Below are 25602 nucleotides of genomic sequence, written 5' to 3'. Positions count from 1 at the left end.
TACAGACTTAGGAGTTAGTAGCAGTAAATTGTTTTCTAGGGCTTACCTGTACACTAATTCAGCTGTGTTTTAATGATTTTTTTCAAAAAAGTTATATCCCTGCTGTTTGAACTGTAGTATGTACTGAAGGAGGATTAGTTTGTAAATGATCATGTGTGAATTCATGTGTAAAATACTTCACATATGTTTTCACCAACTTAGTACAGCATGGTTTTTAGTTGGTGGAAAAATTCATTGAAAATATATACAGGTGATTTAATGTAAAATTCTTGAGGTATGATGTAACGATTCAGTAATATGTCTACCTGTGTTGCATACCTAGAAGAGTTTCGATTGGCATATTGGCTGCTCTAACATATACTACTGATTAGTTTACATGTATGTTTACATCAAACTCTCTGACCTCTCCTTGCTGTCTGACTGTAATACAACCTTGCATTAACAACCCAGTACTAAGATTGCTCTGGCAATCTGAGCGCTTCTATTCTTGTGCAAAGTATTAATCTGCATAGTTGGCTATGTACAGGTAATTATGCTAAGCTATTCTGCATAGTCTGTGTTTGTATTAAGGAAGGGCATGAATAAATTAGTCCAATCTGTAATAAACAGAAACAGTGTGTAAGGAGAAGTGCAGAAGTTTGTGAATGCATGTGTCTACCAAATCAAGAGCCGGTCGATTAATGTACAATGCAGATGCATCTAATAAAACCTGCCTGTGTTGTTATGTCTCTGCTGGAGTAATTGCAGTTAAAGTATGAGTTCATTGTTTGCTTATAGTTCGTTACCTGCAAGGTTTCCCTTGTTAAGGACAGATTTACAATAACTACTCCATTTACCTTTATAAAAAAAAGATGTGCATTTCTAAAGGCAAATAATAGGCATAAAATATTGGTCCTGAAACTTTGCAAATAGGATATAGTATCCATCTTCCAAATAAAACTCCAAAACACCTTTCTAAAGTCAGTACAACTTTCATAATCCGGAAAACTTACCCATAAGTGAAAGTTTAGGTGAAATACAAAGTTTATATGTGAGAAATTCCTGACTAGATACTTCCCTAAAGGGTGTAGAAAAGATAGGTCTAGGGTAGTGGTAGCGATACTGTCTGTGTTCTGTAAGCAGGATATTGAGATCTTCCTGGTACATAGTGAGAAATTCATTTTAATTGCAAGCTTTTACACCCCAAAAGGCAAACAAATGCAAACTGACTGGAGATTTATTACATTCTTATAGTCACACACAATTCAGATTATGTAACTACATGTATTTCATTTTTAATTCTCTCCTCTGCAAGTCCTATCCATCTTTTGTCCATTTCTGTTCTTTCCATCATGAACTAAACTCAGTGGCATGTACAAGTCTGTGGAATGGGGGAAGGCGTACCACAGTAAATTAGTCACAAGCACTGTGGCCCACTCTTCTTCTTTCCTCTGTTTTTTTTTCAGTTCTCCAATCTTCCACTCAACCCAGCTATTAAATGAATGGCTATTTGGTATCAGCCTGGTCTCCTACAAGCCCAGCTAGAAAAAGACTGTTAACCACTGCCTGCTGTTGTTTACAGAAATGCTGCCACCTGTCTTACACCTGGCCAGGCACCAGCTCATTAATGACCTTTTAACATTCCTAATGGTTTTCGTTTTTCTCATTGCAGCCAGCTCTGGGTTAAGAAATGTGCCATCGTTTAAGGAGAAGCGGTCAGTTTCGGCTCCAACCAGACAACAGCAGGTGAGAAATTCTTAGTGTCGGTCAGCAGTCACTGGTCAGCCTCTTCTGTAAACATGCTCGTTATACATACCTAGTTCCCACTGGTTGTGCCCTGACCTTAGAAATCCTGTTATTGATACATCAGGACTAGACACACCATTGCAGTCTTGCTTTCTTTACTTTTAATTCTCAGCCTTTTGAGTTGAGTAAAATCTCATTTTCATTTTCAGATGCAATTTCTGGAGAAATATAGGGTGTGTTGGTAACCTTCCATCAGTAGTATCTTACAGCAGTGTGCATAATCTATTCCCACTCCAAAAATGTGTCACCCGCTTCCACCTGTAAAAGTTAACTTACCCATCCCCATCATGTGAACTAGAATGTGTGATGCCTGGGTTTAGTTAATACCTGCCAGCACTGAACATGTTAACTAACCTGTGTTGCATCTTCATGCATTAAAATCAAACTGTAATATGGACTATCTGTACACAAGTATTGCGCATTGAACCTGTTAGCCATATATACCTGTATATGGCAACTTTCATATATTTCTGTGGTGAAAATGAAAGTACATGTACAATGTGGAATAAACTACAATGTGGAATTCACCATTGCTTGTCAGCTGTGAGTGTGTGTGTCATCTGACATGTACCTTACGGTGTAAATGACACTACATTCTGTAAGCATGATATAAAATGTTAACTACAATGTGTACTACCTGTGTACCATTACCTGCCTGCCGTGTATATGCAAACTTAGCCAAATCCACCTGCTTAACATGCAGTCTTACCTTCCATCAGTCCACTCCCTAGCTGAACCTCTGTCACCTCTCTGAATTTTCTATTCTTAATCACATGTAAAAGTTATGTATTAAAGTGTATTACACTTTTTAATTTGATGAAGTTGGTAAAAGAGATAAAACTACCAGGTGGCCAGTTTAATGCAGTTGAATCTTAAACCTTTTCAAAAACACATCAAGTCATCATTATACTGTGGATAATGCATTCTTGGACAGTCTCACAAAATGTGCCACATAAATTATTGGAGAAGTTCGATGAACTCCAGGCTTTGTTTTTGTCAAATCCCATAGATCTACTTCTGTATATTTAGCTACTTTAGTCAGGAGGTTTGTCAGTTACCTGCTGAAAGGCTGTGGTTTACTTCAGGCTTCCTGCTTTCCTTCAGGCTTCCTGCTTTCCTACTGTCATTAGCCTTGCCCACTGCCCTGTAAGTGAAATCTTGAGAATAAAATCAAACTTTAATCCGTTATGAAATTAATAACTGATAAAATGAACATGCATTTAATGTGAACTGACCATCAGTTGGCTAGACTGTCATAAGCTCAGAAAACTTAACTAATAAGGTCACCTGTGCTGGTTGTAATATGGCCTGTCAGCAACTTAATCAGACATCTTTCAAGAAATAAGCGATATCTAAGTGTAGGTTTTAGTGGCTGGAAATATTGGACATTGATTTCGGTAAAAGGAGAAGATATAATTTAGCTGGGAATGAAATGTTTAGTTTTACCTAAGGACCTAATGATTTATTTGATACCAAAATTGGCTCTTTGTGATATTCATTTGTACTAGGACTCCTCTGATTGTCTAGGAGCCAGCACAATAATTTGGAAAATAGAGAATGCCTAAATCTTTATTACACCAATACTAACTAATTGGGTACCAAAAGTTATAATGTTATCTTCATTTAATTCTTGATAATAATAATAATACAATAATTTATAAAATTGCCTTTTCTTTGCAGCCTGTTGGAACAGGTCTCAATAGGAGCAATACAACACCTACCAGGTAAGTTATTGATTAGGTTCAGCTGTGATTGGTTATTGATTACGTTCATTTGTGATTGGTTATTGATTAGGTTCAGCTCTGACAATAGGTATGATATTACCTGACCAACATTTTCGGACCACTTCAGTTACGCAAGAAGTAGGTCACTTTATCATTAAGAGGGCTTATCTTTACAAATACAGATCAGCAGCTTTTCAGTGGGAAGAATAATTCAGTAGACTATAAAACAAGATTGATTTTTATTGGGAGTACATAAAGCTATGTAATGAGTGTCAGGTGTTCATTTTTTTTAAGTACATGTAGGTATTGATATGAAATGGTATGAACAAAACAGGTATACAGTTATTTTTGACAACCCACTATACTTACAAACAGAACCTGCAAGTGTTTGTCTCATTGATGCATTGTACATATGTTACTTGTGTTATTTGTTGTACACCAGTTGTGAAAGTAAATTTTTTGGAGAAGCAGACTGATTTGCAATATTGGATTAGTTTGAGCTGTTCTGTTGGATGTTTGGAGTAGAGTTACCAGTACATGTTATACAAGTAGCGAAGGGAAACAAACATTTGTGTTAGAGTATGGCGTAACACACTAATGAAACATATGTAAATTACTATTTCAAAACAAATTAAAATGCAAATCCACCTCAAAATAGATAACTACTGACAGTGTTATTTTAATTTTAACACAAATTAATAGCTTAGCATTTAAACGGTATCAGAAATGAGTAATTTTGGCTTGTCTCTGTAGCTTTGTAGCCTGTAGCTTTGTCTCTTTGACAGTTTTACAGACATATCCCTTTACATTGATAGCATAAATGAACATAAAATTTTATGCAGCACTATATGTGTACATATACACTGTACACTGTCCCTTTCAGTGCTTATTATAATGAGAGAAAAAAAGAAGCTCTCAAGTCTGACACATATAGCATACATATAGTAGTTTAAATTGAAAAGGCAGTTTTTCAATTTTGTGTCGTATGTTAGGTGTTGTGGTTTCTTTTGTCAGGTATACCTACTTGTATATTGTTGATGTTATCTTTCTTGGTCTATTTAAGCATGTATGCCTAATTTGTGGGAATATTGTTCAGAAAATATTGTTCCTCTCCAAAATAAAACAAAAAAAAAATTGCTATCTCCTATCCTATCTGAATGTGAGAATATGGCAGGTGTGTTTCGGAATTAATGAAAAAAAAAATGAATAAATTTATTGTAAAGATGATGTGAAAAGGATCTGTCACCTAACCTCTGCGTAACCTGTTTGTCTAGTGGTACTAGCACTGCCAGTGGTTTTAATAACTGCCATCAAAGTGACAACAGTTCCATTAGTTACAAACTAACTGTAATAGTCTTCCTGACATTATTACTCATGTTTATGTATGGCATAGTGTGTGCAATTAAGTGCTGAGTAGGTAGAGCTAATTTTTTTTAACATTATCTTTGTTTTGTACGATTTCATGAATCTTAAACTGTAAGCATAACTCTAGATACCTGTAGGTTAAGTTATAAAGTTTGATAGGGCGCTTGTAGGCCTTCCATCCTGGATCTTAAAATAAATAAACAATCCTGTAATTCTGTTGATGTTATGGGTCTGTCCGGTCAGTTTTTTGTAGCAGTTAGATGACTTTTGTTGCCTATTTTGGAATGTGGGAATTCATGTAAGATGGCACAGACTGACTTTTGTTGTATTACTATGAAGTGAGACCAGTTTAATAAAAGTACATCCATGATTATAGTTACTTTGTTTTATTTTATTTTTTGTCAACTTATTAAATTTTATAGGTTGTGTAATTTTATGACTAAGGACACTTAAAGTTCTCATATGATTCATAAAATTGATTACTATATACTTAGGTGCTCTTCAGTCTTACCTTATTTTGTTTACTCAAGACTAACATTTGTGGTATAATAATAGTGCCTGATAACCACAGTATTTTCACTATTTGTCATATATTAGTGCTCAGTATAGTGCCTTGCGCTATTGCTACTACTGTAGGCGCCTAATTTCAGCTTCAAATCTCTTCTTCGCTTTTGTCCCTTGTGCCGCGTACAGTCTGAGCGCTGCTGCCTACACCAGCTCAGGATACGTTCACTGGCGCCGCGTAGCAACAATGCTAGGTATCGAGTAAGTGATCTTCGACCTTGCAGTCTGGTATGGTGGTTGGAGAGAACGGTGGAACTAGATCACTTGAGACGTCTTATGGTAGCACTGGCTTGCTTACATAATTACTGGGTGGTAGAGGCTCCTAGAATTAGTACTTGTGTGAGGAGAAATAAGCATGACGTAAGATCCTTCCTGAATATATGACTCAGACTTTCTGCAGGAAGATCTGCAACTCCATGTCATAATAAAAATAGATCTGTCCTCATTTATTACATTCATGTAATGTACACAGGCATTCAGTGGCAAATATTCAGTGGCAGATATACCCATTTTTGTACAGGGAAGTTCTTGTTAACAGCTTACGGAACTGGTGACAATTTTATGAAGAAATATGGTACAACAATATAATGTTATTATTGTAACACTGTTTTATGCCTAACAAAAAAACTGGTTTGAACTAGTAATTGTATTTTTCATTGCCCAGAAATATATTGGTGTATTACATCATATCAAGAGGGTTAATACCACATTATCATTTATACACCCACTAGTGCGCATGTACTAAACACCAGCATACCCTGTACAAGCACATGGATTAACCCACATCACACAGGTCCGTATTGATTTTAGAGCATGGCTGGGTACACAACTTCATAGCCAACTTAAGTTTCATAACATGTCTGAACTCAGTTCCATTATTAAGATCAGATTTTCGACCGTTGAGACAAAACTTCCAAATACAAGCAATTTGAGTGAAAATGTTTTAAAATGGGCTGTTTTAAAGAAATGGTTTATTAAGTATAGGCAAAATTAATTGAAATTCACATTTTGAAGTCTTGTTATTATTAACATAGTTTGAAGTACATATAGTAAGTTGTTTTCAAGGATTAGTCATTGTTCATTTGGTGTTGGGGTATTTGCAGATTTTGGTTTACCGTTCATATCAGTTTGGTAGAATTTTATATTTGTTTTATGTTATTGTATATCTTTTCATCCCTGCAGTGGATTATGGTGTAGATTACATATCCCTTACCGTGGCCCTTTATGTGTGGCCCAAAATAACAGAGGGAAACAAAGTGATATTGGTAGTTGAAACATTAGAATAGTATTATGTTTACAGCTGTTCTATTCATGACTGTGCCCTTTAGATTTCTCACACACATAATTCCATGCAAATTCATTTGAGAATGTAACAAGGAAGTCTTTTTAAAATCTTTTTTCTGTGGTCTGTTTTATGTCATTCTTTGGGAATACCTTGCATCACTGTGGTGTTCATGCATGTAATCTAAACTTCTCCATTGTTGTTCTTGTGGTACATTGCGATCGACTGTAAGCTGCATGCTGTGAGGGTATACATGGAGATTGCATTTTCACTGCTTCTTGGTGGTTTGGGTTTCATCACTGTGTTTGACCTGGGCCTGAATTCTTTCATTTATTTCTTTGCAGTAAGGTAATAAACGAGGAGGGTGAAAATGATAACATGCATAGACAGGATATGGAATCCAAGTAAGAACCGATTACTTAAAGTTTTTATTTTTTATACCCACATTTCATGTTAAACATGATGTGAATGGCCAAAAAGGGAGGCAATTATGTATGGAAAAGATGAACTGTATTGTGTACTGTATTACCTCCCTTCAAATGAGAAACAGTTGTGTTATTCACTTGGCTAATGCTACATTTACATTCAGCTTTTTCCCTTGAAAACCACAAATATATCCTAAAGAAAATAATGTGTGAATTGCATTTTAGAATATGTGTTGGATGTCAGAATTTGATGCTTTGTTGAATCTGTCAGCAGTTAAAGGTAAATGTTGTTATGAGTCCTGTATATTTCTCATTTCAGTATGCAAGATACTCTGTCAGTCTCCATGGAGTCATTGGAGGAAGGTATGTTAAATTCAGATTTGTACTTGTCAGAGCTACGAGGAAATGAGCTTATTACCGATTTGGTTAGAAAACTCATCTTTAAGGATTCTTCCATGTTGGTGGCATGTTGGACACATATTGCGACCACTACACAAGATGGTCCCCTAACCATTAGCAAACAGAGTGATTTCAAGACCTGATTTAATATGTTTTAAAGGCTTAATGTACTTTTTGAACATTTGCCCCAGACAGAAATTTTTGGACACTTAATCTTATAAAGTATCCTATTCTTTCGTCATCAGGTACATCTCAGGTGACAGACTTTGATGATGACCCAGAGTTAATGTTGACACAGGAGGAGCCTGAAGCCTGGAGTGTTACTGTTGACAAGAAGGTAAAGATAACTAAGCCCTTCTCATCAGTCTGGTGATGTCATGTCTGTGCCTGTGCAACGACATGTGTTTATTATAGGGACATATTGCCAAAAGAAATTCAGAATATTTTGAGCAGATTCAGCTAAATACACAAATGTGCTTAATTTGACTCCAAGCTGTAAACCCTGGGCTTATATTTGTCAAAGTTGCTGTGGGTTCAAGTCCACCTCATGCTGGCCTCCTCTCTGGCTGTGAGAAGGTGTATTCTTCCCAGTTTCTTCCCAAGATAATGATGGCTGTTGCTGTATAAGTGAAATATTCTTGAGTACGGTGTAAAACAACAATCAAATAAATAAATATATTTTTGGAAAAAATGTCAATTAAGAGAATTGCAGGGGGAATTACCTCACTAGTCTAAACTGCCGCGACAAGATAACATGCAATTGAAACAGAGATATTCACAATGCAGCGTTTGCTCGTGGATCACATATATACAGTAGAACATTTGAAAATGAATTATAAGTCTACAAAACCAAATACAGTCTTGCTTTCCAGCAAACATGTATTATAAAGTATTCGCTATTCTCTATGATCTGTATGGTAGAACTGAAGTTACATGGTGGTAGGCTGCATAATTACAACACAATGTCTGACATTTGAAATTCACTGAGCATATCCCCATCAGCTACACTACAAGGGGTAACCCACTTTAAAAGTCAGTATTTGGCCATGTTTCTAAATATAGCGACATGAGTGAGTTGATAACGAAAGGGAAATCCAAGATTAAACTGAATATGAAATTTTCACTCAAAGTCAGATACATGTCAGTAGAAACCATGTGGAAGTTTTAACTTTATGCAGATGACATTTAAAATAGCAGCGCAGATTTTGCTGTTGGCAATATGTCTCTTCAATCAGGTATGAAATCATCAATGATTACCTGTATTTATTGTGTCACTGAAAGTTTTGTAAGTCAAAGCCAAGGTGAATTTTCGGTGATCTGGATTTATTCGGTGTCTGCCAAAGTGAGACCAAGGTCAAACACTGACTCTCCATCTCAACCATCGGCCAATAAATCTGTGTTTCTTTTCTTTGCCTCATATTGTACATAGGGTGATGTCACTTCCCATTTATTGTGTCTGGATGAAACTGTGTTGTATTTTGTTTTCTGCGTGGTTTTATTTGTATTTGTTCCAAATTGTGGCATTACATTAATGTGCATTAAATCAAGTACATGATTTTACTTTTCAGACATTGAAAAAGATGCATGCCAAAGATATCAAACGCCAAGACACAATATGGGGTGCGTATAAAAGACAACTAAAGAGTGTGAACAACTCAAAAATACCAAAAGCAAATCTATGTGTTCAGTTCAATTATTGTAGCTTTTCATCCTTTACCTTTGTATATACATGTTATAAGACTAGCAGTACATGTATTCAACAAGCTAAAACTTGAATCCACTTATTTTAGACTCGTGGGGACCTCGGTGGCTCAGTTTGTTCTGCCCGGCTCCCACCATAATGCTGGCCGCCACCGTAAAGGTGAAATAGTTTTGAGTACGGCGTTAAACACCAATCAAATAAATAAATCAGACTCATGAGAAGGTATCCATGAAATGATAACTGAATCAAGTTATTGGTTCATATAAATCCAGAGTAACATAATAATAAAACTAATAACTAATAAAACTGTTGTTTCTTTTTCAGAACTCATTCAAACAGAATTAAATTATTGTAGATCTCTGAAAATTTTGCAAATGGTGAGTGTTGGTTTTAAGAATCTTTGTGTAGGGTTGGTTAAACTGGATGTCCCATTATTATGATGTGGTATAAGAGATATCTATCATAAGGTAAAAAAAAACTTCCCATGATTTTGAGTAAGGGAGACAACTCTGTGGGCAGAGAAAAACAGAACTTGTCCTTTAACGTTTTTCTCTTTTTTCCCCTTTATGGTAATGAATTGAAACTATTTAAATTTATATATCTTCATTGTGATAAAGTATACAGATCATGTTCACATTTCACGTTGTTCTTTTGACCTTGTTTTAAAGCAATCAGTTCACTCAACATTTTCCATGAGACCTGTGGAAAAAACATGTTGCACTGGAATATTCATTGAGTGCTTTTATTAAACCATAGCATTATAGAGATCAAGTTAAAATTCCATACCTGTCTGATTTTTAGAATTTTTCAGAGGTGTAAATCGGTTGTGTTTTCAGATGTTTTCCCGGGGTATGCTTACTGAGCTTCACATGAGTCAAGAGACAGTTGATAAACTGTTCCCAAACCTTGATGACCTCATCGACATGCATATGACCTTTCTGCGCAGTCTTCGTCAGCTTCAGTCGCACCATGCCGACAAAAGTATTGATGAAATAGGTCCTACTTTAGTCAAACAGGTATACAAGCTGTACATTCACCTCATTTCTTTTACCTGTATTCCTCAGTTGTTTAGCGCGCTAGTGCATCGAAATGACCCAGGAGCGGTGCAGTCATTGCGAGTTCCAGTCCAGCTCATGCTGGCTTCCCCTCCGGCCTTACACGGGAAGGTCTGTCAGCAACCTGCATATGGCCCAGGGTTTCTGTCACGCTGTGCCCAGCTTCCTCTCCCCATAATGCTGGCCACCATTGTATAAGTGAATTTCCTTGAGTACTGCGTAAAACACCAATTAAATAAATAAATCAGTGATTTGAGTGTATTAGAAATTATTAAAGTTAAAAGAATTCATGGCATTAATTGAAGAGGTCTGTGCTAAGCATCGGCTTTTTAACTGTATTTAAAGCATTTCCACAGGACTGTAAAACTAATTTTCGAAAATTTAGCCAAGCTGTATCGCAAAAATGTTATTTTGAATGTAACTTTGGATGTTTTCAGTTTTCTGATGAAATGGGAAGTGGAATGAAAGCAGCTTACGGAAGATTTTGTAGTCTAAAGGAGAAATCTGTTCAATTGTACAAAGATTTTCTAAAAAATGACCGAAAATTCCAAAATTTTATAAAGGTGAGTGTCAAGTAATTCTTTTTTAGCTACTGCTTGTTCGATTCACTTTCTTTGATTATGATATTTATTTCATTTAAAAGAGACATATACTGTTTAAGATGCTTAAGGATTATGGACATGATTGAAAGTATGGTGTGTCACCAAGTAATAATAACGCTGTTTAGTTTTGATTAAAATCATTAGGCAGAGTGTGTCACAAAGTAATAATGACGCTGTTTTGTTTTGATTAAAATCATTAGGCAGAGTGTGTCACAAAGTAATAATAACGCTGTTTAGTTTTGATTGAAAGCATGAGGCAGAGTGTGTCACAAAGTAATAATGACTCTGTTTTGTTTTGATTGAAATCATTAGGCAGAGTGTCAGAAAGTAATAATGACTCTGTTTTGTTTTGATAGAAATCATTAGGCAGAGTGTGTCACAAAGTAATAATGACTCTGTTTTGTTTTGATTGAAATCATTAGGTAGAGTGTGTCACAAAGTAATAATGACGCTGTTTTGTTTTGATTGAAAGCATGAGGCAGAGTGTGTCACAAAGTAATAATGACTCTGTTTTGTTTTGATTGAAATCATTAGGCAGAGTGTCAGAAAGTAATAATGACTCTGTTTTGTTTTGATAGAAATCATTAGGCAGAGTGTGTCACAAAGTAATAATAACGCTGTTTAGTTTTGATTGAAAGCATGAGGCAGAGTGTGTCACAAAGTAATAATAACACTGTTTTTTTTTTTTTCAGCGATGTAATATGAATATATTGTGTCAGAGACGGGAAATTCCAGGGTTTTTACTTCACATCTCACTGAGAATAACCAAATATCCTATCCTTATAGAGAGTATCCTGAAAACAACAAAAGGTAGGTCATTTTGGTGATGATCACGGACTTCCATAATACACTTCAAAAACATTACGAAATTTTCCACAAGTAGTCTGCAAGTAATTGTCAGTGTACATGAAGAATTAATCTTACTGGTAAAATGTTTGTTACAGTTTAGATCATTGATATTGTATAGGTGTAATTTTACATGTTATTAGTGATATCTCTGGCTTCCTCTTCACTCAGATGTGGGAAAGTCTTCTAGCAACCTGTGGATAGTCATGTGTTTCAAGCCCTGTTTCCTCTCACCATAATGCTGGACGCTATCATGTCAGTAAAATGTTTATGGGTACTGCTTAAAACATCATTTAAATATATGAATAAATATAGTATTCTTTTGCATATGTATGACCACTGGCTCAGTAAGACCTGATTTAGCAGCCGGAACGTTCAAAGTTTAGTGATTATCAACAAACACAGTTATTTTATCACACTCCTCTGTGAAAGATTGTCTATCTGTGTGTTACACTTTGGTTTCCATGTAATATCTGCTCTGAATGGTGTCTGATTTGAACAAAATTTTGTGTGAAGAATCATCCTATAACCTTCTCCCTCATGACAAACACTTTTTTATGTTACAGACAAGCGTGACAGAGAGAGCTTGAGTCAGGCATTGTTCCTCTCGAAGGCCCTATTAGAAGACGTGGACGCTCAAATCGATGCATACCAGAGAGAGCAGAGATTGCTAGAGATTTACAACAAGCTGGAGGGCAAGTCCACTGTTTACTTCAAGGGCAAGAGGTTCAAGGTAGGCAATATAGCCGGGATTTTGACCTGTAGTATACTCCACATCATGCAGAGTAGCCTCGCTCTAGCGGCGCTATTTGGAGACAGGTTCCTGAGCCCGTTATGGGCTACCTCGCGCTATATTGAAATGACCTTGGGATCCAGTTTATAGGGCTACAGTCTGCCTTGCAAGTCATGATTTTGACATTAAGCGAAGTTTTATCGATGCAAAATGTATTTTGTTGAATGCTTTCTTATTGTTAGTTTGCTATGAACGCATGAGATTTTTTGTTACCTAAGGATCCAACTAGTATTCTACTGTACACACATTTTCATGTACAGAACACCAGCATCTTAGCACCGTCCCATGACTCATATCCCGCAAAGTTAGTCTCATGTCATGTAATCACAGGTCTGAGCTGATCTGAACTCGGTGCATGTTTCCACAAACTGAAATTACAAAACATAGTTTCGTCCACTTTATTTTAAAATACAAATAGCTGCAAGGCATTTGGTATCCAATTTGTTCAGGTCTGCTCATATCAGAAGTAACTCCTGGAACTTAAGATGCCTCGATTCAAAATGACAGATTGCAGACAACTGTCAACCCGATCATGTGACTGCGGTATAGCTACTGAACAAAAAAAAAAATTAAGCAATGAAATAATGATGTACCTGTTGACACTGAAAACATTGGTGTGTTTGTTTTTCTTGTGTGTAGGTAATTGAATCTGTCATTGCATTAATAGCCCCCTTTTGTACCGTTCAAGAATTACCTCAGTAAAAATAATCATCTACGGGTTTTTTCTTTTCTGTAGAAATCTGACATTTTATCACGGAAGCTCATTCACGAAGGAGTGATAAGCTGGAAAAATGCACGTGCAAAGCTTGTTGGTAAGTATACAGAGTGTATCTAAAGATTAGTCTCCAAAGGTGTTCAAAGAAAGCATCCCTTTGTCACAAGAAGACACATTAGGTGTGTACACACACCAAATGACTCCTTGACATCATGTGACTGAAGAATATGACATAAATGCTAAGCATGCATAATGGACAAGAGTTGGTATTAAGTGAAATTGTTTGAACCAGTTAGGAAGGATATGCATTAGTTCTCTTCGTTTAGCTAGAGTTGAGGACTCTTACGTGTGTGGGATAAACCTGTATTTGTTTACAGCTAAGCAAGCGAAATTATAAGTGGTACCACATTTGTCTTTATAGGGCTTATAGGGCAAATCATTCTTCTTCTCCTCTTGCATCACTAACCAGCGTATAAACTGACTGCTAACACATGGTACTCAGTGAATACACTGCCTTAGCATTTCTGTTATGTGTTCAGTTGCATTGATACTGATTTGTTTATACATGGTCTAACTTGTCCGTTTTGACTGGTCAAACAAAAACAGGATAAATGCTACTTTCATTTGATTTGTAGAACACAGCCTGGGAACATGAGTGGAATAACATTTGTCCAGTTTTCATTCAATAAAACAAATCAAACTGCATGAATCCGGTTTTAAATGAAACCCAGCTATTTTTTCTTTCATGAAGACAAACATTAATTTTGGCTGTAATTAAGTAAAGATAAAAACATTTATAATTAATCAGCATGGGTGGTAAGTTCAGATATTTGGAGAATGACCAGCTTTCACTTTCTATTTCCAGATGTGATAGCAGTAGTCCTCTCAGATGTGATCATCTTCCTACAAGAAAATAATCAGAAGTACACATTTTTTTCTCAAGATAATAAGGTGAGCAGAATGAAACCATATTTGTTGACATCAGATTTATATAAGTTAATGATGATACACGGTATCACACTCTTGATCAAAAAATACTAGCTCATTCTTTCTTAAACAAATACAAAGCCAAGTTCTGTGCTGGAAACGCTGACCTGAAGCCAGAAGATCAGTCCTGAGAGCTGATGTTCAAGATACCATTTCTGGTCTCTATCTTGAGTCTTGATAATGCCTTTTTAGGAAATAAGAAAATTTTTTGTTCATTTTGACTTACATTTGACAATAGAAAAAATCAGTGTTTGCATCATTGTTTATTATGAAGTAAGGCCAAAAACAGCAGTCAGGTACATTGTTATGTAACAAGAATAACACTTTTTCTTCTTTATTCTGTAAACCACAGGCTAATTTCTTTGTTGCTGTTGTATTTCACAGTCATGTGTGATCTCGCTGTACAAGCTGTTGGTGCGTGAGAAAGGCGACACTCGTGACAGTAAAGGTGGCATATATCTGATCTCACAAAACAAAACCGAGCCGGAGATGTATGAACTAGTCTGTAAGCCCAGTGATAAGCGAGAAACCTGGATCAATGCTGTCCGCACGGCGGCTGAGCAGTGTCCAGAAGAAGGTAAGGTTTTGACCACTTCAAGAATAAACCTGCTAACATGAAGCTATAAAACTACATAACAACTCTCATGATCACCAACTTTAAAGACTTGTGACATTGTAGTTGTCAGTGGTTAATATGTGTTGACCTATCTAGAGAATTTTATGGTTTGTATAGCCATTTTGCCCATCAGGTTGGCTGTTAAACATAGTCATTATTGCTGTGGCCATGGATCATTTGCACTATGCATTGCTGTGGTTGTACATGTATTTCAGATTTTCATAAATACAGGGTGTTATCTTTCATATATCTCAATTTGTCTACAAGTAAATGAATTCATGTAGATGATGTTTGTTCAGATGGCAACAAATCTGTGTAATTTTTTACCTGGATGTGGGTGATGTTTCAGATGAAGCTGTTCCCTTAGAGTGTGATGAAGAGAGGAGACTGCAAGAAGCCAGAGCATCCAAACTCAAATATATCATAGGTAGGTAAAGCCAGCTGCACACCACAAGCTAAAAATAAGCACACTTGTAGCAGGCCTGTACCATTCCGCTATGGGGCCACAGCAGATTACCTCCCTTGAGGCTCGCTTAAAAGGTGTGTGTTTATAGGCAAAAGCAGTGGTGAGATGGGACTTCCAAGAAAATTGTTCATGGCTAATTTCCGAGTTAAAGCGACATGCGCTCGTTGAAGACCTAACTGTAAGACAGATTTTAAGTTTGTAAACTCTTATTCGGAGAGCGTTAGATCATCATTAGGTTTTTTTTCGTGAAATACAGTTGGAGGTAATTTAAAAATTCCGCTCAAAATATATATACTTAAGTTGAAACACATACACTGCATTGAAGGTCTCTCAACATTTCTATGACTGTTCATAATCTGATATCATGTGTTATTGCATTCTGTTGCCTAGAAAATCTTTGTTACTGTCATGATACCACCTACACACTGCAGGCTTTGACAGGCGAAGTCCCATTTCTCTTAGCTTCACGCCTCAAGAACTAAGCTGGTGTCACGTCATAGTGGCTGTTGTGTAACAAGGGAGGTAATTCAGAGCAGACCCATTGGTTGTGGCCGAATGTCAGGAGGGACTGGATTCCACCAGGCTCAGCCCAGATTATCGTCCTCAGAAATGCTATCATACATGTTTAAATAGAGTATTTGAATATATATTCAAATCAGTACAATTGTATTAAATATCTCTGCTTGAGATAATTATTGGTGCCTGACGTTTAAGTGCTGTGTGTTTTGTAGAGCAAATGCAGAGGAAGGATCAGGAGATTAAAGCTTGTTGTGATGAGAAGAACCGACTGTTCACAGAATTGCTGGAGCTGTATACCAAGGAAGAACCGCCCATGGTGAGTTGTCCAAACTCCCAGTTCGGCACAGATAAACAAAATGTCTGGTCCAGTTGGTGCTTGCATTACATATGCTTGTAAATCCTGTCCAGTTTTCAAGATAAACTTAAATATTCTTCTAAGCTTTTCAAGAGTTAATTATTTTCCTCAAAAGATCACCTGTTGTCCTCAAATAATTGCAACGTTTATTTTGCTACACTTGGCAATTAGGCCTATGACTGTTGTATGACTTAGCTGTTATTCTCAAAGAATCACCTGTTTTCCATAAAGATTTTACCGTTTTTATCTTTAAATATTGTATTGTCTTCTACACAACACTTGTTTTGTTGTGTGCTGAATGAATAAAGCTTGATAGGATCTTGTCTCTTGACACTGTTACTGAAATTAACACAGAACTGGAGCATCTAACTTTAGCTGTTCATTTTTGTTTCTTTAAGTTGAAATTGAGACAGAATGAGAAAGTCGAACAGCAAGAGGTTGGGGATGTGCTGCAGGCAGCCATTCAAGAAGGTAGGAGTGTTAATAACACTTGTGTCCAGCCAGGGTAACAAGAATCGGAAGGAAATTACGGCTAAGTGGGCTTAATTTGGAAAAGGGGAGCAGCAAAAGGAATCAGCAACTGCCAGTCCCAACAAGTATCTTGTTAACTACTGTAAAGTCATAGTAGTATTTCTTCCCATTCCATTAATTTTAGGGTTCCCTTGAAAGTACATTTTATGCATTTTGTCTCAGCCGTGAAATTCTCAGCAGTTATTGCATTGCGAAGGGAGGCAACTCAGCATGAAGAATTATGTGGATTATTGCCCTTCATGGATAATATTAGTTCTATTTTCTTTTAGATAAATCAGTTATTACTAATACGGACAACAAGTTGCAAGTCATTTACCTGGTTTTATGCTTTGTTTTTAGCCTCTCGCTTGACTGTAATGCTGCAAAGTGGAAATGGTCCAACTAACCTCAGCCGAAGTGTCAGTAGTGCAGGGGAGCACGTTAGTGCCTCGTACATGACGCCGCCGGTGCCAAAGAGAGCTGAAACCTTTGCTGGTTTTGACAGCCATGATGTTCCCAAAGGTGAGAACAGATGTCTTGTCTGCTGTGTGCATGAGTTGGCATCATGAACAAAGTGGAGAAACCTTCAACATTTGAGAAACTTGCCCTAGTTCTTAAAGGCATTTTTAGACGTACATCAAAATTTAAGAATTGTTGACAGTGCTAAGTTTGTTGTCCATTAGAGCTCTTTCTGATAGTTGTCTTAAGCTAAATCTGTCGTGAATGTGTGAGACATTAAACAAAGCATTATGATGTAGTTTTAAACTTGACCTCAAGTCATTGATCTGTCTATGAAATCACCGTCGGTTGTGAAAAGCATAGCATGAACTGAAGTTGTGATATATGGTCTTGTTGCCACTGAAAGTAAGCTTATTTCACAAATTTTCAGCCTTTCATATTCATTGAACTCAGTTGCACAAGTTAGTTTTTGGTTTTACAGTTTTTGCACTAAAGTTTTGTACATATATTTGTCATGAATTTTTCCCAGTTAAAACATTCTGTTTTATTGTAACTTGTAATTTGATTTTTCATGTTAACAAAACTTTGTTTGATTTGTTGACCTATTAGTTGGAGTTTTGAAGAAGCGTTACGGCACTCAGGTGTGTGGGGAGGACGAGCGGTCAGTAAGTCCTGTCCAGTACTCCGGCCGTGAAGTGACCAGTGGAGAGGCAGGGTCAGGGGACAGTCCTAACTACAAGGTAACACTCTTTTCTGTAACAAGGGAGGAAATCACATAGCGGATTTCATCTGAAGCCAAAACCTATAAAACCAAGTGTCAAACTTCCCAGGCTCTGCTCAGTTTCCTCTCACCATAAGGCTGGCTGCCGTCGTATAGGTGAAATATTCTTTAGTACAGCGTGAAACACCAAATGCGTAAGTGTCAAACCTCAAATACCCAAACTGTAAAGTCTTGTACCATTGATCAGTTTTATGTAATACACAGAACAATGGCAAGATAAGGTGTCAAAAATACATTAAGTCTTTTTGACTTTTACTTGTGTATTACACAAATTGAAAAATGTCTTCATTGAAAGCTGTATTTACTGTCAAGTGTTGGTCCTTCTTGTGTAACTGATCAGACTTTTATTGAACTCTTAGTCTTGTTGTCATCTGAGAGACTAATTGTTTCATTTTCCTCTCGACTTAACAAAACTAGAGTTCAGTTTAGTGATTGGTGAAGCCTCCAACTTGTTACGACGAGACTCCCATTTAATTATGTCGTGGTCCAGGTTTTAAAATTGAAAGTCAGCCATCAGTGAAAAATTCCCAAGCATAACCTTACAAAACAATCAGTTAAGAACCCTGGCAATTTTTTGTACACTTTGAACAAATTGACAATACTAAAGCCAGAACTATCTGACTATTCTGCAAAATGTTGTATAGATATTCATAAATGGTGTCTGCCAAATAAATAGCAAGTAGATCAATTTGAAATTGCTTTTGTGCAGACATCAGAATAGTGTTCAACCTAGTGAAACATTGCAGAGAACATTATTTAGAAACATAATTTAGTAACTGCTGATAGGACATCCCACCCCCACCACCCCATCCCACCCAACCCCCACCCCAACACCCACCCCAACCCCCACCCACCCAATGTCTTTATGTATATTTTAACATGTATGAGATCCAATATGAACCATAGATCCTACAGCAGATATACTTCCACAGATTGAGTTGGTCTAGGTGAAGGCCTAGGTTATGCTACAACACCTACAATAAAAGGTTGAATAGCTTTATTATTCAGTCTTCTGGTTTTATTTAACAAAAGAGATATTGTTGATTTTTAAAGTGTTGACTGAATGGTGTGGCTTCATAGTTATATGTTTGCAGATAAATAGAGTCGTGTAATTCAGTGTTTTGTTGTGATCATTGAGGATGAATTTGCCTTTGTATCTCTTGTCAAGCATTTCACAAACACTTTAATACATGTTCGAAGAATGAACTCACCTGTGAGGTTTTGATACAGCCGAGTGTGTGGCCTCCGATTGAACAGAACAACAGTTAGCCTGTCTGTTTGAACGTGGGGTAGGTTTATCACTACAAACCCTACATAACCCTCTGTGATGAAAAACAGAAGAGCAGTGTATACGTGGTCGATGTAGGAAGACCCACAATAAGTTGCTGTTACAATACAGTACTGTTGTATTTGGTATCCCAGGGAAAAGGCTGCCTTTGTTGGGGATAATGAATTAGAGTGCCAAGTTGCTTTTAGGAGAACACCTTTGCAACTCTAGAAGTCGCCATTGAAAATGGCTCCAATCGAAGTGTACAGAAAGCTTTTAATGTGGTAGACAGTATGTATGATTGTTATAAAACTTTTTTGAAGAAGATATATGGTAGACGGAACCAGTATGTATTGTAAAGAAAAGGTGATAAAGGCTATTCAGTGGTGGACAAAGGATATCCATGGGGTACTAATAGCTTTGAAATAGGTTACTCTTGTGACTGATTTTATTTTCTTTTTTTGGTCTATAAACCAGTGCAACTGCCCTTGGCTGTTCATGTTACTCTCCCTTATTACAAAGGTGACCTCTCCACTCATCCGTGGGAAGGCCTGCCAGCAACTCGCCCATGATCGTGGGCTTTGTCAGGGCTCTACTCAGTTTCCTCCCACCATAATGCTGGCCGTTGTCGTACAAGTGAAATAATCTTGAGTTTGGCTGAAAACACCAATCCAATCAAATAAATAAATAAAAACAAAGATAAAACGATAGTTGTAGAACCCTGAAGACTTTCGACCACAGTCTTCCTCAGGCTATTTAAATGCTTTTCCCAAAGCCTGGAGCCCTTGAATCTGAAGCCACTTTCACATAGCTCCCGCAAGTCAGATTACCAACTGCAGCTTTGAGCATTTTTCGACATGAATGCTGATTTAAATGCTGATTTAAATGCTACAAATTAAGGTCAGTATGTAATGGGAATCTCAAGCATAGATTTTTTTTTTTTTTTTTTTTTTTTTTTGATTGGTGTTTTACGCCGTACTCAAGAATATTTCACTTATACGACGGCGGCCAGCATTATGGTGGGTGGAAACCGGGCAGAGCCAGGAGGAAACCCACGACCATCCGCAGGTTGCTGGCAGACCTTCTCACGTACGGCCGGAGAGGAAGCCAGCATGAGCTGGACTTGAACTCACAGCGACCGCATTGGTGAGAGACTCCTGGGTCATTACGCTGCGCTAGCGCTTTAACCGACTGAGCCACGGAGGCCCCCCTCAAGCATAGAAGAGTCCATAAAATCTGGGGTTCAAGTTGATCATGAGCTTTAAAAAGGACCATTTCCAGTTGCCATTAGGTTGTCTTCTGAATAATGCATGCATGGATACTTTAGTGATGTGTTAAACAAGTAGACCTACCATTTGATAATAGATGCCAGTATTTTATTGCAGCCCGTTAGTCATCTATTATGACGCTGTTGTTTTTACAGTGTATCCTCTTTGTTATCAGTATACATGCATGCTCATGTGTATAAATATACAGATGTGCGTGTAGGTACGATCTTACCTGACTCTATAATTACAGGTAATATGTTGTGATATATCATAGGTGATACAATGTAGATATTATCAGTCACTGGCCTGGCCCCTATTATTTACCTGTCTTCAGTCTCCTTAGTCTCAGGTAAAGCTGAATGTTGACAGGTGATATAGGTGGCCTTTGATGTTATCATAGGCTACAGACATGTAGATGACCTAGTTAGCAGGGTGTCTGTATCCCCAGCAAAACCGTGTCGGTGATCCCTTTGCGGGGTTGCCTGTAGATACAATATAAGACTGTCAACAAGCCTAGCTACTGTTAAACCAGTTGTTATTTGGAGATTAGAGTCATTCTTGTGTATTGCTAACTGAAGGTCTATGTAGTATATGAGAGTCCCCTGTAATAGTAAAATGTCTGTATGGAACAAGTGACCCATGTTGTATCAGTAATAATGTCAGTTTTAGGTCATATGCGGTTAAATGTCTTTTAAAGACTTTCCAACGGATTGGTTATTGGTTCCTGGTGTTTTCTTTTATCAATTTTCATCCCAAATAAATCCTCTCCCCAAAATATGTACTTATCAGTGTTGTTATGTAATGGTGGAGCGGGACAGTAAAATCAATGGGGGGGGGGGCAATATTAGTAACAGTACATCATTAACACTGTGATTGCTGAAGTTACACTACAGTATGTACTGATTTAAACCACACCAATTTTAAGTGTTGGTTTTCGGGCAGAAGAAATCTTTTATCAGTGCTGGAGGAGGGTTTAAAAATAGACAATTTTTTTGAAGAAAAATCATCAAAATTGTGATAAATGAGGATTATCCTTGGCACTTTTCTGTTGAAAACATGTTTACACAATCAGAAAGCCTTGAAAAAGAAATTATAAAAACTTCAAAACTGAATCAAAGTGGTAGGTTTTCAGTTTTATTTTTGGGTATTTCATTGTTAGCTCACCCATGAAACACAACATAAACTTGATGTCACCGTAAACCTTGTTTTCATCATAATACACTATATATTTATCTAGTCTTGTTTTCTTGTGCAGGATGCCAGTCCATTATCTCATCGCCATAGCTCTCAGCCTCCCCAGCCGTCCCGCCCCCTGGGTGACCGGGACGAGCCAGATGGGCGTGGCTCTGACCCTGACATTGACCAGGACGTCCTGGGAGAGTTGCCCCTATCATCGGCGGCTCTGGTGCCCCCCAGCAGAGACCAGGTGGTGTCTATTGCTCAGCTGGCACAGTACCTCCACACCATCGTGGTGAGTCACAGTACGAGTGATTGCTGTAAATTCTAAGAACAAAACACGATATTTTTTGCTCCAGGTTGTATGTGGGCTTTCCGAAATTAAAAAATATACCTTTTTAGATGCACATGAAAGTCACTGTGAGTACAGCTTATGTTGGCTTCCTTTCTGGCCTTATGTATGACGGTCTGCCAGCAAACTGCAGATGGTTCACGTTCTACAGTGGCCTTCAGTTTTTTCCCTAAATCTGTTGTCATTTCATGGTACAGAATTGGACTTTAAGCTGATATAGCCACGTTGTGTGTAAACCTTTTGGATGGTTAAATTTCAAGGCATGCTTAGTTTTTAGTGTGCAGTTGGGAAAAGATTAAAGGAATGGGTTGATCAGAAAAAAATTGCCAAAAATAAAAAAACCTAATGTTTGTAGAGTTTCTCGTTTTTTTCACTGATAGGTTCCGCACCATCTCTGTCTTGTGCAGTAGAACCAGACCACATTAGCTGATGAATGCAATTATTGATATGTAGAAGCAAACAGGTCTTTCCCTCGTCTTTGTAAAGCTGCAAATCTGCTACACAAAAATGTTGTCTTAGAAACAGAAATGAAGGCTTGTTGTTGAAGTTTAATATCCTATAAACTTACTTCAATTTTTTTTTCTTGTCATAGCATAGGCCTTTGGAAAAATGTTAGCACCAACATCAAAACAGTCCTCCGGAAATAACAGACTTGTTTTGGGCTTATTTGTAACATCCTTCAAGATTTACACCTGATTGTCTGCCTTCTCCACCCCCTTGGGAAGTGAGGGTGACATTCTTGTAAAGTTTAAAACTATTTTCTTCAGTCCCCCCATGCCCCTTCAAACATCTCTGCATACAAAAGCATCCCCCGAGGACGAGCAGAGTGTTATTAAGCATAATGGTACTATTCTTTTCCTTTAATTTAGCTAACACATATGTCTCGCCAAGACACAGCATAATATGAGTCATATATGGACAAGGATGCTATTAGATTTTAATGATGCTCTTGAAAAGCTACATGTAGGATAAACATTTCCTGTTTTTCATCAGGCAGCTGTTAATACACAAAAACTACATTGTTGTCTGATCTCTGCTTATCCCCAGGCTGTATTTACACTAGGGCCTGTGCGTTTAGATGAGCAAATCATCCGCAAGAAATTGTCCCATGTACAAAAGCCATCTTCAGCCCTTTTAAAACAATTTTACTGTTTTTATGTGTTTTTATGTGTTCTTAAATGTTTAAATTTAAGACAGTGAAAGAACTGTAGTTAATAAGCATGTGATGCAAAAAAAAACCCACAAAACACAAAAACAATTTATCATTGAGCTTGTGTCTCTTAATGGATTAGCAGGTGATGTTTTCATTTGAATTTGCCTCTAAGTGATGAGATGTGACATTTATTTCACTGCTAGAACAAAGCTAAAAAATTATACAAAGTGGTGTCTTTTAATACACAATAAATGTAAAAGTAATTTATGTCCTTTCTTAACGTGTTCGTTGTTATACAAGAGGTGTTACATATTAGTTTGCGCTTTTGAAAAAGAAGTTTATCAAAGCACCTAGCAGTGACCAGGTACACATGCTTTTACTGTACATTACATGAGACATAGTTTGGGAGACTTCAGCGAATCTCCCACCATACTGTAATTCTTCAGCCTTTTGGCTTTTTCTGTGGAAACTGATAAAATTATTCTTTTTGTAAAGCTCTGAAATTGGCCAATCCAACTATTGTTGTTTTGTCTCCAAAATAAAATTAAAAGCATGCAGAAAGTGCTCTGAATGTTGCTCATTAATATGCAAAAAGGTTGAGGAATTAGGGTAATACTGGCTGCTGTAATATATAAAGACAAATATTCTTGAGTATGGCATAAAATACTGATCAAATAAATAAATAAATAGTTTGGGAGCTTTGATTGGTCTTAAAATATCAATAGTACAGGAGCTGTGATTTTGACTAAGTTGATCATTTTTATTTTATCCAGGTAATCCATTTAGTGACCATATTTGCTTCTATAGAATGTATTGAGCAATTAGTAGATAGGTTGTGACTTTCTGGCTGTCTTGGGTTTGTCCACTGTCTGTCAATCTGATCAACAGCTGTTTTGTGGATGTGTGCGAATTTGTTTCTGAATTTTAACAGTTTATGTTCTTGTTTCTGTTAAACAGCATTTAACGGCACAGCAAGGTACAGCTGTAGAAAGGTAAATATTTATTTTATTCTTTTTTGTCTCTGTTTTATGGTAATTTAAGTCTCTAAAAATATGTGATGTGATTAAAATGTGTTCTCAGGTCTTCCAGGTATTGTTGTTATCAAATATATTCATCAATAAGTGCCATTGCCGGCACAGTGGCATCTTATCTGCAAGCTGAATTGACTGTGTTCCTCTTGCTATGAATCAATACATTACCAATTTTGCCCACAAAACATCTTTGCAAAGGGAGGAATGAGCAAAAAACTGCACATCTAAGACCCATATTACTTTATGCAGGAAAGGTTCTGCATTTAGACAGTACATTACTGACATGGCGTACAAGCCAGAAGACAGATTAGCCAGTAGTGAGCCACTAGCCTGCCTGTGGTTCCTATGTGCAATGATTATGGGGCAGCTTACACAGGGTTCATTCTGTAATAATGGGCGTGGTTATCTGATTTCAGTTTACGGGCGCAGCTTGCCGAGGCAAATGAGAGAATCAACAAGTTATCTGCAGACATGCACGATCGTAAAAATGTGTACCGTCATAATCAGCTGGAGGAACTAAGGAATCTACAGGTAACTCTAACTCACTGTTTTGCAAAGTGTTCAGGTTGTATTAAACTCAGTGTATTTCGATACATTTGGTACGTGAAAGTGCACTTTCAGAAGCACATAAAGTTACTGAAGTGATACTTGTGATGTCAACGGTCTCTGTTGTTCTGATAAGTAGTTAATCAAGCTTCACAAAATATTTTTGCATGGCCCTGTAAAGTGGATGAAACAATCAGAATCAAGCAAAATGTGCCGCTGGCTAATTGCTAAACATTAGGTGAAATACGACTTTCCAAAGGAGAGATTGAACAAAATATTGTTCATTATATTATTCAGATTAAGTCATATGGGAAGAAGATTAAGTCATGAACGGTTACTGTGGGCAAATTTTCTGATAAGTCAGAATCTGTTTATAGCTTGTTTGCACCAAATATGATGACGTAGGTAGATGGTATTTTTCTTGTGTGTAGATTTTCTTTCCATGGGTTTGTGGGGTAGAACCACAGACAGCTGGTAACCAAAGATAATTTAGGTGATTCCCAAAAGCATACTTCATCTTGTTTCATTTCAGTATAATTCCATTCCATCAGTCTGGAAATTTTAATCATCATGTTTGCATAATTTTGACTAAGATACAAATCAGCCACGTAATGCTTTAAGTCTGCAAATTCCTTCTACCCAGGCTACAGTAAGCAGAGACAGAGCCAAGATTGATGGAGAAAAAGCCAAAATCTTTGAAGAGAGGCGTCAGCTTGAGCAAGATAGGGTATGAAGAATTTTTAATAGTTATCCATGGATTAAATTTTGTCCAAAGTAATTCTTTCTCACGTTCCCCCCACATTGAAAATTGAAAGTGCTGTATCATATGTTTGCCCCCAAAATTGGTCTTGGCAGTACC

The 25602-nt window shown here is 37.1% G+C and overlaps 1 protein-coding gene across 5 annotated transcripts in view; it reads left to right on the top strand.

Annotated features, from left to right (window-relative positions):
• The window catches only part of LOC135472312 (A-kinase anchor protein 13-like), a 177856-nt gene that overhangs the window by 147418 nt on the left and 4836 nt on the right, over window positions 1-25602 (top strand). For 4 of the 5 annotated variants that reach the window (XM_064751764.1, XM_064751768.1, XM_064751765.1 and 1 more), the window contains 24 exons: window positions 1652-1725; window positions 1935-1958; window positions 3466-3509; window positions 7065-7124; window positions 7465-7508; window positions 7790-7881; window positions 9113-9164; window positions 9571-9623; window positions 10083-10262; window positions 10739-10864; window positions 11596-11713; window positions 12316-12482; window positions 13279-13354; window positions 14123-14208; window positions 14629-14821; window positions 15210-15287; window positions 16058-16161; window positions 16599-16671; window positions 17071-17232; window positions 17779-17909; window positions 21741-21956; window positions 24124-24158; window positions 24614-24728; window positions 25387-25470. In XM_064751764.1, the coding sequence (XP_064607834.1) occupies window positions 1652-1725; window positions 1935-1958; window positions 3466-3509; window positions 7065-7124; window positions 7465-7508; window positions 7790-7881; window positions 9113-9164; window positions 9571-9623; window positions 10083-10262; window positions 10739-10864; window positions 11596-11713; window positions 12316-12482; window positions 13279-13354; window positions 14123-14208; window positions 14629-14821; window positions 15210-15287; window positions 16058-16161; window positions 16599-16671; window positions 17071-17232; window positions 17779-17909; window positions 21741-21956; window positions 24124-24158; window positions 24614-24728; window positions 25387-25470 (2387 nt within the window). The remainder of the gene's footprint in view (window positions 1-1651; window positions 1726-1934; window positions 1959-3465; window positions 3510-7064; window positions 7125-7464; window positions 7509-7789; window positions 7882-9112; window positions 9165-9570; window positions 9624-10082; window positions 10263-10738; window positions 10865-11595; window positions 11714-12315; window positions 12483-13278; window positions 13355-14122; window positions 14209-14628; window positions 14822-15209; window positions 15288-16057; window positions 16162-16598; window positions 16672-17070; window positions 17233-17778; window positions 17910-21740; window positions 21957-24123; window positions 24159-24613; window positions 24729-25386; window positions 25471-25602) is intronic. The other variant, XM_064751766.1, reaches the window with a different exon arrangement.

This window comes from Liolophura sinensis, chromosome 8, assembly GCF_032854445.1.
Source record: "Liolophura sinensis isolate JHLJ2023 chromosome 8, CUHK_Ljap_v2, whole genome shotgun sequence".
In the NCBI taxonomy this organism is placed as follows: Eukaryota; Metazoa; Mollusca; class Polyplacophora; order Chitonida; family Chitonidae; genus Liolophura; species Liolophura sinensis.
Note: the sequence above shows the minus strand (reverse complement) of the source record. Positions and strands in the feature narration are given on the sequence as shown.